The sequence below is a fragment of the Molossus molossus genome, unplaced genomic scaffold, assembly GCF_014108415.1.
Source record: "Molossus molossus isolate mMolMol1 unplaced genomic scaffold, mMolMol1.p scaffold_m16_p_19, whole genome shotgun sequence".
In the NCBI taxonomy this organism is placed as follows: domain Eukaryota; kingdom Metazoa; phylum Chordata; class Mammalia; order Chiroptera; family Molossidae; genus Molossus; species Molossus molossus.
Genome location: NW_023425354.1, coordinates 49038790 through 49061987, shown reverse-complemented (window position 1 = coordinate 49061987; position 23198 = coordinate 49038790). Strand labels below are relative to the sequence as shown.

Here is a 23198-nt window from a genome sequence, read left to right as displayed (position 1 = left end):
ATTTTGTGTTCAATAAAAGTCACCCTTTTTAAGTGTACAGCTCAATGAGTTTAGACAAATGTTGTATACAGTGATGTAACTAACACCAGGGTCCAAAGAGAATATTTTCATTACCCCAAAAACTTTCCTTTTGCCTTTATGTAGTCAGTTCCCCCTTCTTCCCCTAGCCCTGATAACCACTGATCTGTTTGGTGTCAGTAGTTTTTCTTTAGAATGTGAAGTAAATGGAATCTTATAGTATGTAGTTTTTATGTCTAACTTCTTTTGTTGTTGTTTTTAATCCTTACCCAAGGGGATTTTTTTTCTATTGATTTTTAGAGTGGAAGGGAGGAAGGGGGGAAAGGGAGAGAGGGAGAGAGAGAGAGAAACATTAACTGGTTGTCTCCCACATGAGCCCTGACTGGGGCCGGGGATCGAACCTGCAACCTAGGTATGTGCCCTTGTCTGGAATGTCAATTGATGTTCTCTCTCATCGATGTTTCTATCTCTCTCTCCCTCTAGAAAAAAATCAATAAAGAAAAATAAAGAAAGAAAAAAAATGTTTAGCCATACGTATCTATGAAATATCTGTTTAGCCCTGGCCGGTTTGGCTCAGCGGTTAGAGTGTCGGCCTGCGGTCCGGAGAGACCCGGGTTCGGTTCCCGCTAAGGGCACGTACTTCGGTTGCAGTTTGTCCCCGGCCCTGGTTGGTCGTGCGGGTGGCAGCCACTCGATGTGTCTCTTCACGTCGATGTTTCTCTCTCTCTCTCTCTCCCTCCCACTCTATCTGTACAAAAAATAGAAAAATATCCTCGGGTGAGGATTAAAAAAAAAAAAAGAAATATCTGTTTAAATCTTTTATCCAGCCCTGGCTGGTTTGGCTCAGTGGTTAGAGTGTCAGCCCACAGACCAAAGGGTTGCAGGTTTGATTTCTGGTCAAGAGCATGTACCTGGATCGCAGGTTCGATCCCCAGGTTCGGGAGGCAACAAATAATGTGTCTCTCCCACATCAATGTTTCTTTCTTTCTTTCTTTCTTTCTTTCTTTCTTTCTTTCTTTCTTTCTTTCTTTCTTTCTTTCTCTCTCTCTCTCTCTCTCTCTCACGCTCTCTCATACCTCTCCCTCCCTCCCTCCTTTCCACTCTATCTAAAAATCAATGGAAAAATATCCTTTGGTAAGGATTCAAAAATATATATTTTACCCAATTTTTAAATTTGATTGTCTTATTGAGTTGTAAACATTCTTTATGTATTGTTGGGGTTAAGTCCTTCATCAGATAATGTGTCTTGCAAATATTCTCTGCCAATCTGAAGTTTCTTTTTATTTCTTTACAGTGTCTTTTGAAGAATAGAAGTTATACATTTTTATAAAATTAGTCTATGTTTAATTCTATAGTTTCTGCTTTTTGCATTCTAAGAAATCATGGTCTATCTAAATTAAGGTCATAAAGATTTTCTCCTGTTTTCTTACAGAAGCTTTGTAGTTTTAGCCCATACATTTAGGTCTATGATCTACTTTGAGTTCATTTTTGTATATGGTGTGAGGTAGTGGTCTGGGTTCTTTTTGTTTCATTTTACATATATGTTTAGCCCCATTTGTTGAAAAGATAGATCCTTTCACTATTAAATTACCTTGATACTTTAGTTGAAGATAAATTAACCATCCATGTGTGGTCTATTTCTGGACTCAGTTCTGTTCCAGGGATCTGTATCTCCATCCTTACCCAACACCACTGTCTTAATACATTTGTAGCTTTTTGAAATTAAGACCCAACACCACTGTCTTAATACATTTGTAGCAGTTTGAGTCCTTGAGCGCTGGTTCTTGTTCTCTTTCTCAAAATTGTTGTGACTATCCTAAGTCCTTTTCATTTCCCTATAAATTAATTTTTTTTTATCCTCACCTGAGGACATTTTTGTATTCATCTTCTGATAGAGGGGGAGGGAGAGGAGAAAGAAGAGAGAGAAACATCGGTGTGAGAGAAACACAAAAAGTGGTTGCCACCCACACGACCCCACCAGGACCGGGACAAACCACAACCAAGGTATGTGCCCTTAGTGGGAACCAAACCCGGGACTCTGGTCCGCAGGCCAATGCTCCAGCCGCTGAGCCAAACCCGCCATTGCATTTCACTATAAATTTTAGTCAGTTTGTTCATTTCCTTAAGGAAAGTCCTCCAGTCCCTTGACTGTTCATGTAATGAACAACTAATATCAGTCCTTCTTAGCTGTCCTGGAATAAACCATTCTTGATCATTGTTCTGTTTCTTTGTTTTGCAAAGTGTTCAATTTGGACTTTTATATCTATATTTACAAGTAAGATATTTGGTTTTATTTTGCTTTCCCTTTTTTAGTGCTATCTGTACCTATTTGGGTATTTATTGTTATGATAATTTTATAAAATGAATTATGAAATAATCACTGTTTTGTTTTCCTAAAGCAATTATATAGTAAGGCAATTAAATATTCTTTAGGAATTTGCCAAACAATTTCATTACTTTTTGTGATTATGGTCTGCTCAAGTTTTGTCTTTTTTTTTTTTTTGTCTTGAATGGATTTCTGTTTTCCTAGGAAATTATCTATATTATTTGTTTTTTTAAATCTATAGGGTTTCATTTTTATTATAGTCCAACAAGATAGCCTCTCCTCTTGTTACTGTTTTGGAATTTATTGAGACTTTTTTTCTTTCTTTTTATTTGACACAATATTTAAGGTGCATTTTTGTAACTAATTCATGGATACTTGGCAGGGCACATGGGCTTATTATTTTATGATAGTGTTCAGATTCTCTATGTCCTTACTTATTTTCAATTTCCTCTTTGTAATTTATTTCCAGGGCAAGTTTATTCGGATCAACTTTGATGTAACTGGCTATATCGTTGGAGCCAACATTGAAACATGTATCCTTTTTCAGAATAGTATAATCCAAAATAAAAAATCATTTCATCTTCCTACGGCCTCAGAGTAACACTTCATGGTATCATCCCCATTATCAAATTGATAAAACTCAAGCCCAGAGAGATTATGGCTTGGTCAAATACTTGCAACTATTGAATATTAACCCAAAGAGGTGTATTGTTGCTGTTGGTGGTGGTGGTGGTGGTGGTGGTGGTGGTGGTGGTCTGTCTGTAACACCAGGTCATAACCTAATCACATGGCTGGGGAAGTGGAGAGTCCCACCGAGGTGAGAATTACCTGTATATATATCCTCAACCCAGGAAATGCTTGTGCAGTATAAGGACCATTAGGTGAATATTGTGATGTTGAACTTCTCTTTAGCTATTGTTGTGTTGACTTATTTTTTACCATCTATTTTTGATATTCATGTACCCATTGAAACAAGCCTTATGAAAGTACAGAGTTAAAGCAATTTAAGTTAGTGTTAAGCGGAATAAAACTAGAGGAAAATATCAATTATGCAGACTCCTCCTGAGAAATGATAGGTCCGTATAGAATTAATTTGAGTAGAGATCATAAAAGACAAATGACTGAACTGGTAGTGTGCCAGTTAGGAAGGCTGTAGGCGGCAGTTCTCTGGTACTCAGAATAATCTCCAGTGATAGACATACATTGTTTCTATTCCTCAGTTAAAGGATAGAGCGGAATTTTCTTATTCATAACTATTCCGTGTCTTTCAATACACTCAGCCAGAAAATCCAAGGAACACTAGAAAATGACAGGGATGGATCTAGAGTTTCTTCACTGATCTGTATGGCATTGCTCACGTGAGTGTGTTGGTACCAAGTGTGGAGGATGCGTTTGGCATAGTGTGATTTAAAATTTAGGTGGTGTGACACAGTGTGATTTAAAATTTAGGCAGTGTAACACAGCATGATTTAAAATTTAGGCGGTGTGACACAGTGTGATTTAAAATTCAGGTGGTATGACACAACGTGATTTAAAATTTAGGCTGTGTGACAGTGTGATTTAAAATTTAGGCTGTCAGTTGGTAGCCCCAGGGAAGGATTATTTCAAAAGTGGCAATCATTTTCCAAAGCAATGAGACTGAGATTCTGTAAGAGGCCAGTGTGACTATTGACCCAGAGACACACCAGGAGCAGCAACACCGAGTGGCCAAAACACCCAAACAGCTCTCAGGTATGTGCTACAAATACAGCAGCAGGTGTGCTGGGCTCTGAATGAAGAGCCACCTGGGGCTGGGCTGCTCATACCCTGGGAGGCCCAGGCAGAGTAGGTCGTAGCAAACTAAGGACTGGCAGTAGTGGGTCCCCAGAGCAGCGAAAGGAAGGCCAGTATTGCCTCTAGTCTTGGGTATTGCGAGGCATCGTTTAGAAGATGTACTTGGGGTGATGGATATCAAGTGGCTGCACCACCGCCGTGAGGCTTTCAGTGAAGGGCTCTCATGTGAGCATAGTGGCGAAGCACATGCATCTGGAGCCCAATAAGAGTGATTCCTCGCTCTGCCACTTAATTAGCTTTGTTATTTTAAGTAATTTCTTTGTGCCTTGGTTTCCTTATTTGTAAAAGTGTGGTAATTCTGATATTATAAGGCTTTTCCTGCCTTGAACAACTCAACATGATTTTGTATAGATTCTTACAGTTCCTTGTATAGTGCTATGTTCTTGGAATATAGTTCCAGTTAAGAGCAGGGTGGGTGGGGTGGGGTGGGTGAGGGAGGCACTCTGAGCGTTCGGTTCCCTACTAGTCGGTGAATCCAGGACATTAGTGGGAACATAAGTTTCATACACTTTCCAGTTTCACTTACAAACTTTAACCACTTAGAATGGTTCATTGCAGGATAGTTGATACATATCAGAAAGAAATTGTCTTACGAATTAAATAGACACAGATAGTGGACCACCTTTTCAATTTAATTCTTAACCAACCATCTTTGCTCAGACCTTCTGGAAAAATCTCGTGCTGTTCGTCAAGCAAAAGATGAGCGTACTTTTCATATCTTTTATCAGCTGCTATCTGGAGCAGGAGAACACCTAAAGTGTAAGTTACAGAATTCCAGCGGGTCGGGTTATGAAAATGAAATTGAATTTCCATGCCATGGGATAAATACTTTTAAGTATATACCATCTCTATATATCATCTCTATTTCTTTAAAAGGTGTTATATCATCTCTATTTCTTTTTTAAAATTTTAAATTAGAAGACAAATAATGCATTTTTATAAAACTTTGCTTCAACATTTATAAATATAAAAAGTAAGGAGAAAAATAAATTTACTTAATAAAAGTAAGTTGTATAAACATTTTTATTTCTAGATTAACAACTAAATATATATATTATGCTTCTTCAAGTACTGGGAAGAAGCTATGATGGATTTTCTTTTTTGTTGTTGTTATGAATCAAAAGGACTGGAAGCTTGAGCCTGGGCAGAGTAAAATGTAGAATTCTGTTAAGATCAGAAATTTTCTAAGGAGAAGATTTCCAATTTCTCATCCTCAATACTTCTATGGACTACTGTACATGTTATTTAGGTCTCACAAATAGATACATGCACAGTCGTACTTTTCTCATTGGATGTGGAGGCTTTTGCAATGAAATGCTTTCTCTGTGAATGACCTGAAAGGGAAAAAAACAACAAAAATAAAGAGAGCCAACAAGAGACTAAAAACTCAAGATTATATACATACAGTATGTGATGCTAAAGAGAAGAAACCATCAGGCTTCCAGACTGGCAAGATAACTTTGCAATAGTGATGATCAGACGATGTAAGATCAAAGTATAAAAAGATAGAGAAAACGAAAGCAATCAGTACCCAGTAGAAGCTAAATGTAATGTAGACAAGGATTAAGGTTTAGGAGTGATCAGAAATTCTCTGCAGGCAAGTGTTACAAAGCGAGCTGGGAGCATGTGATGATATCCATTATAGAGATAAATAGCTCCATCTATTTTGATCCCTCCTGAGAAACATCCTGCCCTCAACATATTTATCAAAAGAGTAGTTAAGTTCTCTCTAACTCATGGTCCCCAAAGTACAAGTACGCAGTGGGAGTACTATCCATTATAATATACTGTCATAATATTGTATACATTGCACATCACTCTCAAAAGCAGATTTACCACTGAACAGACTGGCTTGGAGAGAGGGTTTTAGGGGTGGCTGGGCTGAGCACATGCCTGGTCCATATTCTACATCCAGGTGTTTATCTCAGGTCCACAATCTTCATGTTGACTCCATAATGTTTGCTATAAATTACTTGCTAAGATAGGAATATAGAATATGGGTTTTAAAGCTTTCTAAAATATTTAAATATGAAAACAGTACGGTTTTAGTTCTGTGGAAAAGTTATATTATTTCCCCCACTATCCGATTTCAAATATAATATTATATAAGCCACTGTCCCCCAAATTCCAGTTGATTTTTACAGTTTACATTATCATTTTCTTCCTGGTTACAGATGATGGGAAACTATGTGTTTGTGTATTTAACACGAACATGTAAAGACAGAGAAAGTGTAGGGGTAAAAAGTATGTGGCGGTGATGGCTGGGTGGGGGCCTGGGGTGTTGGTACCATCTGAATGTGGGCATGCTTCACTCTGTTGATGTTTATTTCACTGTATTTCATTCTGTTTTCTTTTAGCTGATTTGCTTCTAGAAGGATTTAATAACTACAGATTTCTCTCCAATGGTTATATTCCCATTCCGGGACAGCAAGACAAGGATAACTTCCAGGAGACGATGGAAGCAATGCATATAATGGGCTTCTCTCATGAAGAGATTCTGTGTATGTGGGATTTTCCTAAGATTCTGATACTCATTTAAATCAGACTTAAATTGAGGGTAAATAACCTAAACTAGGAAATGATTGAGGAATTGAGAACTGCCTGTAATTTTTTTTTTTCCTTTATTAATTTTTAGAGAGAGAGGAAGGGTGAGGGAGGGAGAGATAGAAACATCGATGAGAGAGAACATCGATTGGCTGCCTCCTGCATGTCCCCCACTGGGGATCAGGCCCACAACCTGGGCATGTGCCCTGACCAGGAATCGAACCGGCGACCTCTTGGTGTATGGGTCGTTATTCAACCACTGAGCCACACAGGCCGGTTGAGAACTGCCTGTAATTTTATGAAATCCTGAGACAGATCTTACTGAAAAGTTTTGTACAGCTAATTTTTAGTCAGAATACATTAGAATATGTCTCTGCTATATGTTGATACAATATTTTTATTAATTTTTTTCTTTTTAATAAAGCAATGCTTAAAGTAGTGTCTTCAGTGCTTCAGTTTGGAAATATTTCTTTCAAAAAGGAGCGAAACACTGATCAAGCTTCCATGCCGGAAAATACAGGTAAACTGACGGCTGCTGGTTTTACTTCCATATTTTAGACGGTTGGTTGTCGCGTTCTCCAAGAGCATGTTCAGTGCAGACATGGGAAGCACTCCGACACATTTCCACGAGGCTCTCAGGAGCAGAGTGGCAGCCCTGTGTGCCTGCGTAAGGGCCAATTCGGTGTCATAAAGGAGGGAAGGAGATGCGTGTAGGACCTAGAATAACCCTGCGTGGCACGGGGTCGGGGAGCATTAGGAATTGGGGGACATGAGGAGACATAAGCTGCAGAGACCACGAAGCTCATCTGAAAGGGAACTATAGCTGCTGAGTTCTAGCCAATGTTCACCTTGCCAGGAATATCGGCCCAGTCTTTGTCTTCATGGCCTTGACACTTTTGAAGAATACTGGCCAGTTATTTTGGAAAATGACCCTCTATTTGGGTTTGTCTGGTGTTTCCTTCTGATTAAATTCAAGTTAGGCATTTTTGGTAAGACTATCACAGAAGTGATGTTGTGTCCTTAGGGCATCATATCTGGAGGCTTATTGTCAATTTGCTCATCACGGGTGGTGTTGACTGTGTTAAGGCCTGTCTACCCGGTTTCTCCACTACGGATTACCGGTTCGCCTTTGTCATAAGTATTTGGGAGACGAGCAGAGGAAAGGAGTCACTTAAAGACTAAGGAAATGAATCCAATTTTTTAATATTTATTCCCTGGAATCCTACTGTAAGGAAGAACTTCCACTTTTTCATTCATTCAGTTATTTATATCAGTAGACACATGGACTCATTTAAGTAATTGTATGGGTTTATAATCCACTGGATAACTATTGATTCTTATCCTTGATGTGGCCATTAGGAGGAGTGAGAGCCCCTTCTGATTAGATCTTAGGTTATTTTGACATGACTCTGTCACTTTATTTTAAAACAATTTCTTACTTTATGGTGCCACAAAATGTTCCGGATTCATTTTGTATTTTTCCAGCCCCGGCCCCGGAATTGGCCGTTTCTCCATATCGAAGAATGAAATTTTTAGCTGCCAGTATCTGGGTGCTGGTTGTTCTAGGGTCTCATTTGGTTCTAACTTCTCTCAGAGGACAGAGCAAGGAAACATACACACATATACTCACACTTCTATTTTTATTTCTATGTATATTAAAAATAATGGATTTATACTGAATATTTCAATTTTGATCCAACACTACAAAGTTTATTCTAGCCATCTCCTTTTCTTTATGTGAAAGTCCTTTCTCTGATAGTAAGAAGCCTGGCTTATCTACAGTATATTGTTTATTTGTTTGATCCTAGAATACCCATAAAATAGCTTCAGAATTACTAACCTATATCTCTCCAGAAAACAAACCTGCTAACTGGTGTACAATATTTGTGTATGGTTCTTTTTTATTTATTTTTTTCTTTATTGATTTTAGAGAGAGGTAGAAACATTGATGAGAGAGAACATTAATTAGCTGCCTCCTGCATTCCTTCCCTCCCCCCACTGGGGATCAGGCCCACAACCTGGGCATGTGCCCTGACCGGGAATTGAACTGGCGACCACTTGGTGCATGGGTTGATGCTCGGCCACTGAGCCACACCATCTGGGCTTGTGTATGGTTTTTTAGCATTAGGGTAAATAGTCAACATTCTGCCTTACTCTTCCCTCCTTTTGCCTTCGCATGGCTGTGTTTTCATTTGCAATGTATGTAGCTTCATTTATTTCTGTTTGTATTACATTTTGCCCCCCATCCTTTTTTGCTTAATTTTTAGTATATGCAACATATAAATAATTCTAAAAGTAAGAACTGTAGAAAAATGTGTGCTTCTCTTTGATTTTGGTCCCACCCACCCCCATCTCTTCCACTCTATTCCCTTCCTCCATTCCTTCTGCCCTGTTTCCGTCTACTTCTGTTGGAAATCAGTCTTGTTCGTTTCTGGCTTATTCCTTGAGCAGCACGTTTAAGCCCAGCAGCAAGTGCTTAGCCACCCAAGGTGCCAGCTCTCCATAAGATGAATGAGTTCTGACAGGTCTATTTGACATTGAGCCTCATTTCTTTAGAATAACATCATAAAGCCAAAGTTGTACTTGCCATGGCCCAGATGACCAGTAAGTTTTCTATTTCCTTGGCTTTAAATAATTACTGTGTTTTATTTTACTTCTGGAACCTTTTTACTAAGCTTGGCTCTTTGAAGTAGTCTCAGGAAAGGGAATAAGAGACAGACAGAACATGCATCATGCAGAAAGACGTATGCCTCAACATGTTAATGACAAAAAGGGAGTTATTTTAAAATATCCAGTAGAATGAAGTAAACAAGATATAACCCCACTCTGAAGTGTATGTTTTAGCTGCTAAAATGATATTTATCATGGTACAAAGTAAAAGAGTGTGGGCAATTTGCCCTTTGCACTTCTTTATATTTTTTAATTTCCTATCCAATACACACACACGTGTGTTCATACATTAACTAAAAGGAGCCAAGACCTCACCGTCGAGACACAGCAATGGTAACAGCCAGTGAGGGTCCCAAAGCAAGGGAAGTGCTCCCTGAGGCTCAGCCTGCCCTGCCCGGACGGGGCTCCTGTCGGCTGCCAACAATTAGCCTGGGTTAGGTGGAAGGGTGCAGGACTTTGCAGAGACTTGGGTAGGTTATACTTGTAATATAATTCGAAGTGTGCTTACCCTTAGAGAATTTTATTATTTTAACTCTTAGTTCAAAATTAATTATAATAATTTGTACACTTGTTGGACCTTGGGGGGATACTGACTGTGAACTTCCGGTGAAGGAGGTGCCTGAATGCTGATGAGAATCAACAGTAACAAAGTAGTAGCAGCTATGTATTGAGTGCTTCATGTTAGCCATGTAATGAAATAAGTACCTTTTTAAAACTTTTAGATTTCTTGCCTACTAAAACGTTACTAGGATCATTACATGATCACAACCAGCTGTCCTGGTAACATGATGGTTTTAACTATGTGAAACACCATTTTTCTCATTGTGTGTATCATCCATGGGTTCTAAGGCAATGATGAACATGATTAGCCATGATGATAAGTTATTGCTGGGTAACCATCTCCTGTAACCTGCGGATGAGTGTTATTAATTTGAAAGGATGAAGGTCTTTTTCATCAGACCTAAAATTTGTTTAACTTGGAGACTTTTATTTATTTTCTTAATATAATTTAATGATTACTAAGGGTTTAAAGGGGTTTATTGACTGTATTGTGACTAGCTTATAAGGAGTCTAGTATTTAGGAGGTCTTTTTGCTCTAGTTGCACAGAAGCTCTGCCACCTTCTTGGGATGAATGTGATGGAGTTTACTCGGGCTATCCTTACCCCCCGGATCAAGGTCGGCCGAGACTACGTGCAGAAAGCCCAGACCAAAGAACAAGTACACTTATTATTATTTATTATGCATTTGTTTGAATGATAAATCATGGTCGTAAGACCTGATCGGCACATACCAAACTGAATCAGTTTAAAGCTCTATGATGTAGGTGTTTCCTGGTGCTAATTGAGTATTATTTTTCTCTTGTATAGTTTCTTCTTTGTTAGAAACATTTTAAAGGTGACTTTTTAAAAAACGAAAATTTGAAATATTACCTTGAGTTTTCCCCAGGTGGATAGATTATCCAGGAGGACTAAGCTGTGTATTTCTGGAGCCCACCCTCCAAGAATACAGGAGTCAGACTCACCCATTTCCTGGTGGGCTCCTTTAAGATTCGGAGCAGGTAGCTGCACAGAGCCCCAGGGATCTTACAAGGAGGGGGTATTTTTACTAGGCATCTTCACCCTCTCCTTAAATTTATTATCTCTAGTCTACATTTAGTTGTACTAACACCCTTTGTTGATATGTAAACTTGAGAAGCAGTAGATGTTCTTTCAGGTTTTTTGAGCACTGTAGAACATTAAACACCAGATAACGGCCACGAATACTTTGTTGAGATCATTTCCAGAATAAAACGCTGGTGTTGTGTAATTGCAGGCAGACTTTGCCGTAGAAGCATTGGCAAAAGCTACCTATGAACGGCTCTTCCGCTGGCTCGTTCACCGTATCAATAAGGCTCTGGATAGGACCAAACGTCAGGGAGCATCTTTCATTGGAATCCTGGACATTGCTGGATTTGAAATTTTTGAGGTACGTCTCTCCCTCGACTTATTCTTTTAACAGATGTTAACGAAGGCTCACTAGGCACACTCACTGTGCTGTGGGGGCACCAGGGACATAATGGTAGATAAGCAGGGAGAGTCCCTGCCATTCACATAGAGAGTCAAACCATAAATGACAACCACTAAGTTCTCAGAATTGTGAATAATGCAGTGAAAGGGGTAGAAGAACTGGGGAGGCCAGCTTTAGACAGCTGAGTGACGGACGGCGTCGCTGCCGTGTTCACGGTAAGCAGACTCGAACGAGAAGCCCCAGCCTTTGTATGGTTTCCAGGCTGCAGTCCTGCATGGGAGGGAACTTGTGAAATGTTAGAAATGGGTAGAAAGCTGGTGTGACTGGAGGTAGCTGCCCAAAGAGAACTAGAGTGTGGTGTGGGGCAAAAGTAGGAGTAGGGAGACCAGTGAGGTCACTGGCCATTGTCGTGGCCCAGGGGCCAGGCATTGGTGTCTGGGTCGGGAGTCGGGGGTCAGCAATGTGAGATGGAAAAATGAGGAAAGATAATTATCTCTGTTTCGAAGATAAAACCATAGGATTTGATGATGGATTTCAATATATTTTATTATTGATCCAACTAGATTTTTCCAAACATTTATTCTCACTTATTTGTGGAATATAATGAACTAAACAAAATGATGAACAAAACTGACCCAGAGACATAGAGGTGGGTACAGACTGACAAGCCTCAGAGGAGGGGCGGTTGGGGGGGAAAAGATGAACCACAGAACTTGCATGTGTACATGACCAATGGACATGGACAACAAAGCTGGGGATGGAGTGGGGGGATGGGGAGAAAGGGTGTCAATGGGGGGGAAAGGAGGAACATCTGTAACAAAAACAAACAAATAAATAAATAAATAAATAAAATGAAGTCTATTTTTATACAGTCTGAACTATTACTGGTATATGCTGTTTCATCGCTGAGTAGTAAGTGCCACACTAAGAAGTTGCTTTAATGTGTGTTGATTTTTAAATAACTTGAGATATCATTCATGAAAGAGCCAAGTAAAGGGCAGAGTTCACAGAGAAGGAAACAAAAATGTTCGTAACTTAAAGTTACATTTTTAAAAAATCAGTTGCCTTTCTATGTAAACAATCAGAAGGTATAATGAAAGAATCCTATTTCTAGCTGCAACAAAAGCAGATAAAATACCTAAGAATAAGTTTAAGTAGAAAGGGGCAAGATTAAGTTGAAGACAATTTTACAGTGCTCCTGAGAAAAATAAAAGACTTGAACAACTGAAAAAACATACCTTGTTCTTGGATGGAAAATGTAGTACTTTATTATAAAGGTGTAAATCTTCAAGGGGGTATTTAAAAGATGTAAAAAGAGCTGTACATATAAGTACACAGGCAGTAGAAAATGTGTAATGCTAAAAATGCAAGGTTGTTTCTTGATCATTACTTGTCGTGGGAAAAGCCTGAAATCCCACAGTTGAAAGATTGGTTCAATTAATCCTGAGATACCCATAGAGTTAGAGTACTGTGCACCAATTATAAAGAATGGGATGGCTTTATTTACTGATATGGAGACTCCAGATACATTGTTAGGTTAAAAAATAAGATGAAACAAGGTAACACACATTTATAGGTGCATAGACTGTTTCTGGAAGGATCACAAGAAATAAATGATAGTGGTTGACTAGGGAGATCAAGTAGGGAATCAGAGTGAGACTTAATGCAATCATTTGTTCATTCTTAATTTTATACCATGCATGACCAATTTAAAAATTGATTATTTAAAAATATAATGGGTAGCCTAAATATAGAAGAAAATCAGAATAAAAAAAAATACCACCACAATTTTTTAAAAATTTATAGTAAGGCTGAACAGAGAACAAGGTCTCATCATCCTAAAGCAGAGCAAAACCATTTACATAAACACGCATGAGCACAGTCGAGCAGTCCTCGAATATTTATGTGGGTCACTAGAAATGTGGTGTTTGAGCAAGCAAACACTGCCCCTGCCTTCCTAGCATGACCTCATTCCAAAACAGTGCCACACCTCCATGGGGTGGGAGATGGGAATGCCTTTTCCGACTGTACATTTATTCCTTGGAGATTGACTACAGCTGCCCTAATTGAAGATTTTATAATGAGACAAGTTATTTATGGGCACATGTTACTTGTGTGAACACTGAGAAGGCAGGAAAAAATGGTTGAGTACTTTTAATATAGAAGGTGATTGTTTTAAGAATATTGTACCTATTAATTCATTTATTCAGCCATTCATCCCATCAACAGCACAATAGAAAAACGGGCAGAATTCAGAGAAGGAAACAGAAATGTCTGTAACTTAATGAAAAGATGCTCAAGTTCACTTCATGAGAGCAATTCAATATCACTTTTTTGGTATTGATTTTTAGAGAGGAAAGGGTGTGTGTGTGTTGGGGAGAGAGAGAAACATCAATGCAAGAGCCAATTGGCTGCCTCCTGCATGCCCCCTACTGGGAATCGAACCAGCAACCTTTCTGTCCACCAGACGATACCCAACCAATGAGCTATGCAGGCCAGGGCTACCATACACTTTTGATATTGGCAAAGGTCAAACACTTGATAAGAGAAGGGAATGCATAGAGAAGCGGCCTGGAGACTCACTCTGAATTGAGTGCATTTTGTTTGTGAGGCCTGGCTCAGATCTCAACATCACTGTGAAGTACACATTAGTTTTTTCTTAACTCAGGCTGGTAGCCTAAGTAAAGAGTGGAATGGGACATTACCACGTTCATTCTCTGGACCCCTTGGAGCTTACAGAGTGGCACTTGCTCTACTTGGCTTCTGGCCTTCCCAAGTCTCTCTGTTTTTTCTTCTTTTGTCATTTTCATTTATTTCTTAATTTATATTCATTAACCATTCACTGGTAAACTTTGTTTTATTTGTAGACTATTCAATTAGCATACTGAATATTATTTTTTTAATTGTTGAAAGTATTACAGATGTCCCCTCTTTTTCCCCCAGTGACCCCCCTCCTCCCTGCTCCCACCCCCTCCTGCTTTCCGTAACCTAATGTCAGTGTCCATTGGTTGTGCATATATGCATATAAGTTCTTTGGTTTATCTCTGCCCTCCTCTCATACCCTCTGAAGTTTGTCAGTCTGTTCCCCACTTCCATGACTCTGGATCTGTTTTGATCGACAGCTTATTTTGTTCATGATGTTTCATAAATAAGTGAGATCATGTGGTATTTGTCTTTCTCTGACTCTTATTTTGTTCAGCATAATACTGTGCAGTCCCTCCATGTCATCTGTCTTAGCAGTTCAGTAATATGCTGTGGCCTATATCACATTACTGAGTGTGTGTGTGTGTTGGAGAGATTAAGAGAGACCCCCTCATTTCAGTCGCTATCATTAGATTGAAGCAATAATGTAGTTGATAACTAATTCATTTTTAATTAATTTTTTGATAACTAGATAACTCTTCCTGTTTTTCCTTTCCCTCCCTATGCTTGGAAAATCATTCAACATCCGCAGCTGAACTCCTTTGAACAGCTGTGCATCAACTACACGAACGAGAAGCTGCAGCAGCTGTTCAACCACACCATGTTCATCCTGGAGCAGGAGGAGTACCAGCGCGAGGGCATCGAGTGGAACTTCATCGATTTTGGGCTCGACCTGCAGCCCTGTATCGACCTGATCGAGAGACCCGTAAGACTATCTCCTTGCTCTTTGGCTTTCAGTTCACATGCAGGCAGTGCCTTGAGGTTTTTCGTGGCATAATGTGAGACAGATTATCCTGTCTGATCAATGTTAATATTCTCATCTAAATTTTCTAGGAAGGTGATACTTTGATAAAATACCTATTGAAAAAGTAAGTAGCTTGCCAAGAAGACCCTTCTTTGGCTCCGTTTTCTTACAGCCTTGTTCCATTGCTTGCATGTGAGTAGATTGGCTGATGTACCTGGTTCTTCACAGACTGCGGGTACCGGAGGTGGTGGCAGTCACATTTACCTTCAACCCTCAGCACCTGTCACAGGGTGTAGGACTCCACCTGACTCACTTCCTAGGCAGTATCGCCAAAACTAACACGTGGCACGGAAATCCATTATTCAGCTTATCCTTTGAAGTACAGTCGGCTCTCGGTTATCGTGGTTAATCAGTTCCAGACTCTACCGCGATAAATGAATTTCCGCGAAGTAGGATTCTTTATTTATAAATCGAATATTTTTGCAGTTAGAGCATAGAAAACCTGTTTATGGCCTTCTCAATACATTTTTTAACATTATTAGAGCACTCTAGTCACAAAATAACACCCTTTAGTCACCATTATATTCGTATTACCCAATATATTAGAGAAAATAAGACATATTAGATGTTACAAATATATTATTATTGTACATTTAATTACACACACAGTTCTTACACACAACCACTAACCTATGAAAATAGTGCAACTTGTTCAATGATGAAGTGATGAAGATGAGGAGATGTACTGCACAGCAAAGAAGAGCAAGTTTACTGCCAAAGGCACGACCTCAGTAGGAGAGTCTTCAGGTGGTGCAGTATCTTCAGCAGGTGCGTCGTCTTCTTCCGCTGAAGGAGCACTAGGCGTAGGCAGTGGGTGTCTGGGTGCGCGGCTGAAGAACATCGTGATAGGCAGTTACTGGCACTGTCTTTTCATATGCGTGAGGAGGCTTTTGTAGGGTTCTATCACTCCATCAAGTGCATTCCGGAACCGCAATGCACGCATCATTTGTGGGTTCCATTCACCAATAATGTCCGGTACTATCATGTCCAGTACTACCTCAATAATTCTCACAACTTGTGAGAGACGCTCAAGTGTAAGGCCAACTTCCTCCTCCTGAGCCCCAGGAACCTCTGGCTGCTCTTCCTCCTCACTCGCAGACTTAGTCATCTCCACCAGATCCTCGTCAGTTAAGGGATCCAAATGTGTCTTCAGCAGCTTATCCACGTCATCGCAGGTCATATCTGTGAAACCTTCTCCTCCCAGCATCTGGGCTAGCCTAACAGCCTCATCCACTGCCGAGTCGCTTATATCCTCTGGGGTGAATCCTCTGTAGTCGTGGACAATTTCAGGCCAAAACATCTTCCAGCTGGCCTTCACAGTCTCCGTCTTTATGTCCTTCAACATGGCCTGGATGTTCTCAGACAGGTCACAATGGTATATTGCCGCCAGTACTCCTTCTGCAAGAAGTTCCCCTCAAGGTCCATGCCTTCGATGAGGTGCTGCAGGGTGTTTCGCATGTAGAGGGCCTTGAACACACGGATAACGCCTTGATCCATGGGCTGGATCAGCAAAATGGTGGTGTGAGGAAGGAACTCAATCGGCACACTGTCGTAGGATAGGTCTTGCGCATGACTCCAGCATTGTCCATGAGAAGGACATTAAACTCGAGTTCCTTCTCTGCGAGATACAGCTGACTTGGGGGAGGAAGCAGTCGTGGAACCAGTCCGATGGCAGCTGCTTCGTGATCCAGCCCTTGTCGTTGTGCATCCAATGCACTGGCAGCAGGTCCTTATTCTTATTCTTCAGGGCCCTGGGGTTCTTGGCCTTGTAGATAAGGGCAGGCTTGAGCAAAAATCCCGCAGAATTTCCACACATGGCGATAGTCACGTGATCCTTATATGCCTTGAAGCCATGGACCTTGGCCTCATCTTTGAAAATGAATGTCCAGGAAGGCATTTTTTTCCATAACAGTCTTGTTTCGTCCATATTGAACACCTGTTCTGGATGATACTCGCCTTCCTCAAGGATCTTCTGGAACGTGTTGTTCACGTAGTCCTCTGCTGCAGGCTGGTCAGCAGAGGCAGTTTCTCCATGGAGAACGACACTCTTCAGATGTTACCTCTTCTGGAACTTCTCGAACCAACCCTTGTTCACCGTGAAATCCATGAACATTGCAGAAGAGGGTCCTGGTTGAGGTTCGTCCGCCGTAAAGCGCTGATAGAGCTGCCTCGCCTTCTCCCGGATGACCAGCGAATCCAACGGAATGCCTTTCTTGCGGCCATCGCTGATCCACATGGCTAGGGCAGACTCCGTTTTCACTATGAACTTATTACGACTTGTCACGACGCGCTTTGCTTCCTTGTTGAAAGAGACAGTAGCTGTTGCACGGATGTTCTTTTCATCTTTACAGATGGGGCGAACAGTACACTCATTCAAGTTGTAATGGTGGGCAACCTCCACGATTTTCTTGCCATCTTTGATCATATCCAGGAGTTTCACCTTCTCCTGGATGGTAAGCATCTTCCTCCGGCGTTTAGTTTCATCGTCAGAAGGCTTAGAAGAAGAAGCACATTTAGGAGCCATCATGGGGCTTAGATAAAAGCTCTCAGAAATCGCAAACACTAACAAGAGCAAAGGTGCTTCTGATGCATAGCGATGTAGAAGCGTGTGTGAGAGAAACGAACTTACATGAGGCTAAGCCAATTAGTGGCCAGGATAGGAAGAGGATAGGGTAGCCGGTCAGTGAACAGCACGCTCTGATTGGCTTGGTTTCACCACACCTGATTTTTTTCCAAAAGTTATTGCCCACACACAAGGAGTGGTCGAGTGGTTGCACCTGGTGGTGAAGGATTTGTGGGGGTGCTCGAATACATAGGCCTACAGTCCTTATGTACAGTAATTTTAATTGTAATTGTAATTGTAATACAGGGGTGTATAATTGACTCAGACAACCGAGTGTGCGCTGTATTATTTTCACTGTTTCGATCAACTTTTTAATGAATATATTTGAAAAAACCATGATAGAGTGAAGCCACAAAAGTCGAAGCACGAAGTGGCGAGGGATAGCTGTACAAGGATGTTTTCATTTAGACTGGTTTTTTTTTTTTTTTTTTTAAAGATATTTTCAAGGTTGAGGCAGATATATTTTTAGAGCAATGTTAGTGAGCATCAGAGATCATTTCTTTTGTTTCAGTGTCATGTAGAAATACATGGAACATGTGTAACTCACGAATGAAACTGTATGACCTCAAACGAAAGTTGACAACTGGGCTTTGTATTCCCTGGCATACAACAAGGTAGTAGCTTTGCTTCTTTTATTTTTCTAAGTACCGAAATACAGGAAAACTAAAGAATAATTATGCACTGATACTGGTAATTTACATAAAGTTCTCATGCTGGCCCAGTAGGTGTGTTTCCTGAAGGTGTCTCCTATGAGGTGCTCTAGGCTTTGGAGCAGTTCTTTTCTGTGCTGTTCGGTCTCTGCCACCAGTGCCTCTGTGTTGGAGAACTAATGCCTACAGCCTGGGTGTTACAGCCCTGCAGTCAGAACCAGGGAAGGAGCCTAGAGGACGTTTACGCTGTCAGAGATGTATTTGTAGCACATGAGAAACTCGGGTTTAAGGGAAGTAACATAGTTTTTTTTCTCTCATCCATAAGAGATATTTTACCTTTCAAGGCGCTGTAGCCACTTGTTTGGAGGAGAACTCTCAAATTTCTGATGGGAGAATCTGCTTCTGTGTACCTTGAGCACTGTTTAGAAGTGACAGTCAGGGCACAATAGTGGTGATTTCCAGTGAATGCTCATGTCTGCACGAACGTGTGAATATATTTCCTTGCAACTTTGTTGTCCAAAAAGTTGTTTGGGAATTTGTAAATAAGGGAATGGAATATTTCATGTCAGTACTATCAATAACTATATGATTTGTCTGAGACACTCACATGTATCTATATAACACTGGAAGCTCTGTGTTTTAAGAAAGTGTGAAACTATGCATGGGCACTTATTATTCAGGATGACAGAGAATCCATAAGAGTTGCTAACTCCATCTCTTTGCAGGAATAATTATACCAAAACTTCCCAGTGGAAAAATTGGCAACCCTATTTTTAAAAATATTTTTAGAGCGATTTAAAATTTGGTGGTTTTATGACCTTTAAATGAATCTTAGAAACATACATTCTTAATGTTACTCAACTACATTTCTTTTGCTTTATCCGCAAGGACAAAATACTATACATACTATTTTTCTTCCCTCTCAGATGATGCTTTTATTCTCAGCGTGAGAGAGCTAGGGGAAAGGAGACGGTTCAGCCTTAATGATCAGCTCACAGGAAAAGAGGTGAGGCTCAAGGGTTTGATGGTCACCTTCTTTATTGTCTTGATGGGTATTGTTGGATTAGGATAAGATCAGCCATCAAAAATTTACTAAATCCTCAATTATAGCCTGGAAATAAGAAGATCGGGATGCTGTGGGCATGTGGGGAGGAGGTGGCATGGCCTGGTCCTTAAGGACCTGATCTCGAAGACAGAGAACAGAACAGAAGGTGGTGATAGTTCATTGTTACGTGGTTCTGGCTAAGTGATGCTCTGAATGTGGTGACTGACCATAAAGCCACAGCTGGCTGGAGTGTCAGGGGGTTTCCCCACACAGATGTGGTGACGGCAGTAGGAGCATGCTCCAGAGCCACATTCCAGAAATTGGCTGGTGCACAATGTATTGATAGTGGGATTTTAGGAGAATTACTCAGTCGAGGTGTTCAGAAGGTATTGGAATGGGGGGGATGTGCCAGCTGTTCTAGATACATGAGGACAGTGAGCAGAGTGAATTTCTTCTCTTTTTCCCTCATTCTTTCCCTCCACCCCTTCCTCCTGCCCTCCTTCACACCTTCCTTCCTATACTTTTTGTACTGGCACTTCTAGGCTCTTCCCAAAAAACTTTAGGAATGTACCCTTTTACTTCTTGCCTGAGGAGTCCTAACTTCAAGGAGAGGCGGCTCAGAAAGGGGAGGGAGAGAATTCAGGATTTAATCATGACTCACTCTTTAGGATTACCTTATTGTGCTTATCCATAGAAACATAAAGACTGTATGCCCTGGCCAGTTTGGCTCAGCGGTTGAGCGTTGGCCTGCGGACCAGAGAGTCCTGGGTTCGGTTCCTGCTGGGGGCACGTACCACAAAAAAAAAGACTGTGTAACAGAGGGAATTCAACTGTAGGATGTACAGTGTTATGGGATAATGATTCTTTCAAAATGGAGAGAACATTTTCCAGAAGGAAAATAAATACCTAAATAGCTGCTGGCCAGTCTTACCTCCCGTCTCACAAACCTAGGCCCTGCAGGGTGGCAGGGGGGGAGCTCTGTGCTCAGAGCTGCTTCCAAACCCCTTGAGAGTGCCCCTGGCCTGAGACAGAAGACAGTTTCCCATACTTACAGCGCTTGTAGGAACCTCCAGCTTAAAGAAGTGTTAACAATGAAGCAGGAAAAAGAAAAAGGAGACACAGTAATGGATATTCATAATTATGCTGTCACTGAGTCATTTAGAGAAGATTGGATTATATTTGGGATCCTATTTTGGAAGTTAGAAATCTCTGTTGCCTTTGTTGATAGTCTCCTTTTAGCTGCTCTGAAACCTACCAGTTCTTCTATGTGGAGGAACCACAAACTGAATAGCCCTGGGTAAGTGTCTCAGTGCTGGGCTCATTGCACAGGGATGCTCAGCTCCTTCCTGTTGCCTTGGGTTTTGCCGCCACCTTCCTCTGACCATGTTATTACACTATTTCACTTATAATTAACTATTACCTCTAGTTATTGTTTAAGCAGTATTTGTATAGAGCCTTTTCTTTTCCAGTGAATATAAAGGCCTGTGATTTGGTCATTCCACTGATTTTGAGCTCCCAGAGAATGGCAAGCTCTAGACACATATTCTAAAATTCACTCTTTTTAAGTATACAATTCAGTGGTTTTTAGTATATCCACAAAGTAGTTTAGCTCCTTTGTGGTGTCTGTTTGCTGCTTCAGGACCATCGATGTGGAGTTAGTATACCTACAGTGTACCTGTATGAGTTTATGAGATACGTTACTCATCCATTGTCTCACCGGCACGCATTTAGCAGTTGGACCTCAGTGTTTCTATTACAGATGTGCCTTGGGCATTTCCTTCTGTCTTAGTAGTTTGTTTTCCACAGGTCTTCATAAAACTCTGTTCTGGACATTAAAGTACCCAGCCCAGTGGGTATTTAAAGTGACATGCCAAACGTGTCAGTTTTTACTGCCTCTCGTTGTCAGGCCAACCCTCCTGGTGCACTTGCCCTTTTGGATGAAGAGCGCTGGTTTCCCAAAGCCACAGATAAACCTTTGTGGAAAAACTAGTTCAAGAGCAAGGGTCCCACTCCAAGTTCCAGAAACCTCTGCAACTGAAAGACAAAGCTGAGTTCTGCATTATACATTATGTGGGGAAGGTAAGGGTTGAATCACTCGATTAAAAGAACTCTGTTTGAAATTTTGCTACATTTGATGAAGTTTATAAGAAATGTGCTGATAAACATTTGTAAATCCTTAAATGCAGTTTACGTTACAAATGCATTGCCTTTGAGACAATGCACTTTTTAGGTTGCTCTGTGAACATTTGTGGGTAAGGCTCCAAATGTTTCTTGATTGTGTCTGTCTGTTTTCTCCATGTGGCCACATTCGGCTGTGGTACGGGCCAGGTGGCTGTAAGGCAGATGAGTGGCTGATGAAGAACATGGGCCTTCTGAGGGACAACGTGACCACGCTCCTACACCAGTCATCGGACAGATTTGTTGCAGAGCTTTGGAAGGATGGTAAGAATTTGCTTACGTTTGTGATTAAGATTGGCCAGAATCGTTTACAATTGAGGATTATATGTAGTTCTCTTACATATATATGTGCATATTTTACTTTAAACCTCTTTCCCTAGAGCAGGGCTGCCATGATATCGGAATTTACCCACTTTAAGAATACTGGGTAACGAGACATCTGCCCTCTTGGTCCGATGCTGTGGGAGTGTGGAAACATTCTAGGCTCAGAGCCATGAAGAACTACACACATGCCTCAGGCCACCCTGGTCCCAGTTAGGTTATAATCCAAGGGTACTGGGACGCAAACCCTGAGAAGTGCTGTGCATTTTCTGTGTCACACAGGTCCGCCAAGCTGCGTCCTTAGCCACTGCCGACCTCCCACGTACACACAGAGTGGCTGATGATACACTCATACCCTGCATGTAGACCAGTTTCTATTTTTCCACCGTCCTCACAGTGCTTTTGTTTACATGAGCTTCAGGTGAAGATATTGGTGATTTTTTTGTCATAGACTAGAAAGTTGTACTAGTACCAGAAAAACTGAACATCTGTATGTAACTATGCATAGTGGGAACCAGTATCTCTTAGAGCGTGGCTCTTGATGCTACATTTAATTCTGATGGTATCCCACCTCTCTGCTTGGCTTCAGGTCACTCAAGACATTCGCCCTGGATCTGCCCCATGCTGGGCCTTGACCCAAGGCTGGGCCTGTTCAGTAACCTGGCCCACTTTTACTCTTTCTATAGCAGATCAGGAGCTTGTACTGCTGTCTTCTCAGAGGTAGAAAGAGAAAGAAAAAAGGATTTAAGCAACTGGGGCAAAAGGAAAGAGGTAGAAATAAAAAAGTGAACACAGAGGAAGTGAGTAGGGGGCCGATAACCATATCAGAGATAATCTAGTCAAGAATGATCATGGACATCAGCTCAAGTAGATGTGGGGCCCCACAGGGTGGGGTGCGCTGCACTCGGGCGTGTATGTGTCCTAGGAACAGACTGTGTGCCTGTGTAAAAGGGGGTTCGGGAAAACAGGTTAGGTGTCCAACAAGTAACACGTAGGCTTGTTATCTGTATGCCTTTGGACGAAAGTCTTCAACCGACATTGAATGTTCGCTGTTACTCGCAGTGTCCCGATCAGTCAAGGGCACTGCCTGAGGACTGGGAGCAGGACCGAGCATGGTATTCGTAGTGCCCGTAGTTGAGGACTCCTGAGCCTGCTGCTGTGGACTGTTAGACTGGGCTATGAGAAACTGCAGCCAGGGTAGACAGCAACCTGCTTCAGGGTCACAGGTGCTAGAGAAGCCAGCAGTAGGGGGTTG

The 23198-nt window shown here is 41.1% G+C and overlaps 1 protein-coding gene across 1 annotated transcript in view; it reads left to right on the top strand.

Annotated features, from left to right (window-relative positions):
* MYH10 (myosin heavy chain 10) overlaps positions 1-23198 on the top strand; it is a 172105-nt gene that overhangs the window by 74657 nt on the left and 74250 nt on the right. The window contains 7 exon segments of the mRNA XM_036269900.1: positions 2814-2877; positions 4838-4936; positions 6535-6678; positions 7146-7241; positions 10492-10610; positions 11205-11357; positions 14854-15027. Of these exon segments, the coding sequence (XP_036125793.1) occupies positions 2814-2877; positions 4838-4936; positions 6535-6678; positions 7146-7241; positions 10492-10610; positions 11205-11357; positions 14854-15027 (849 nt within the window).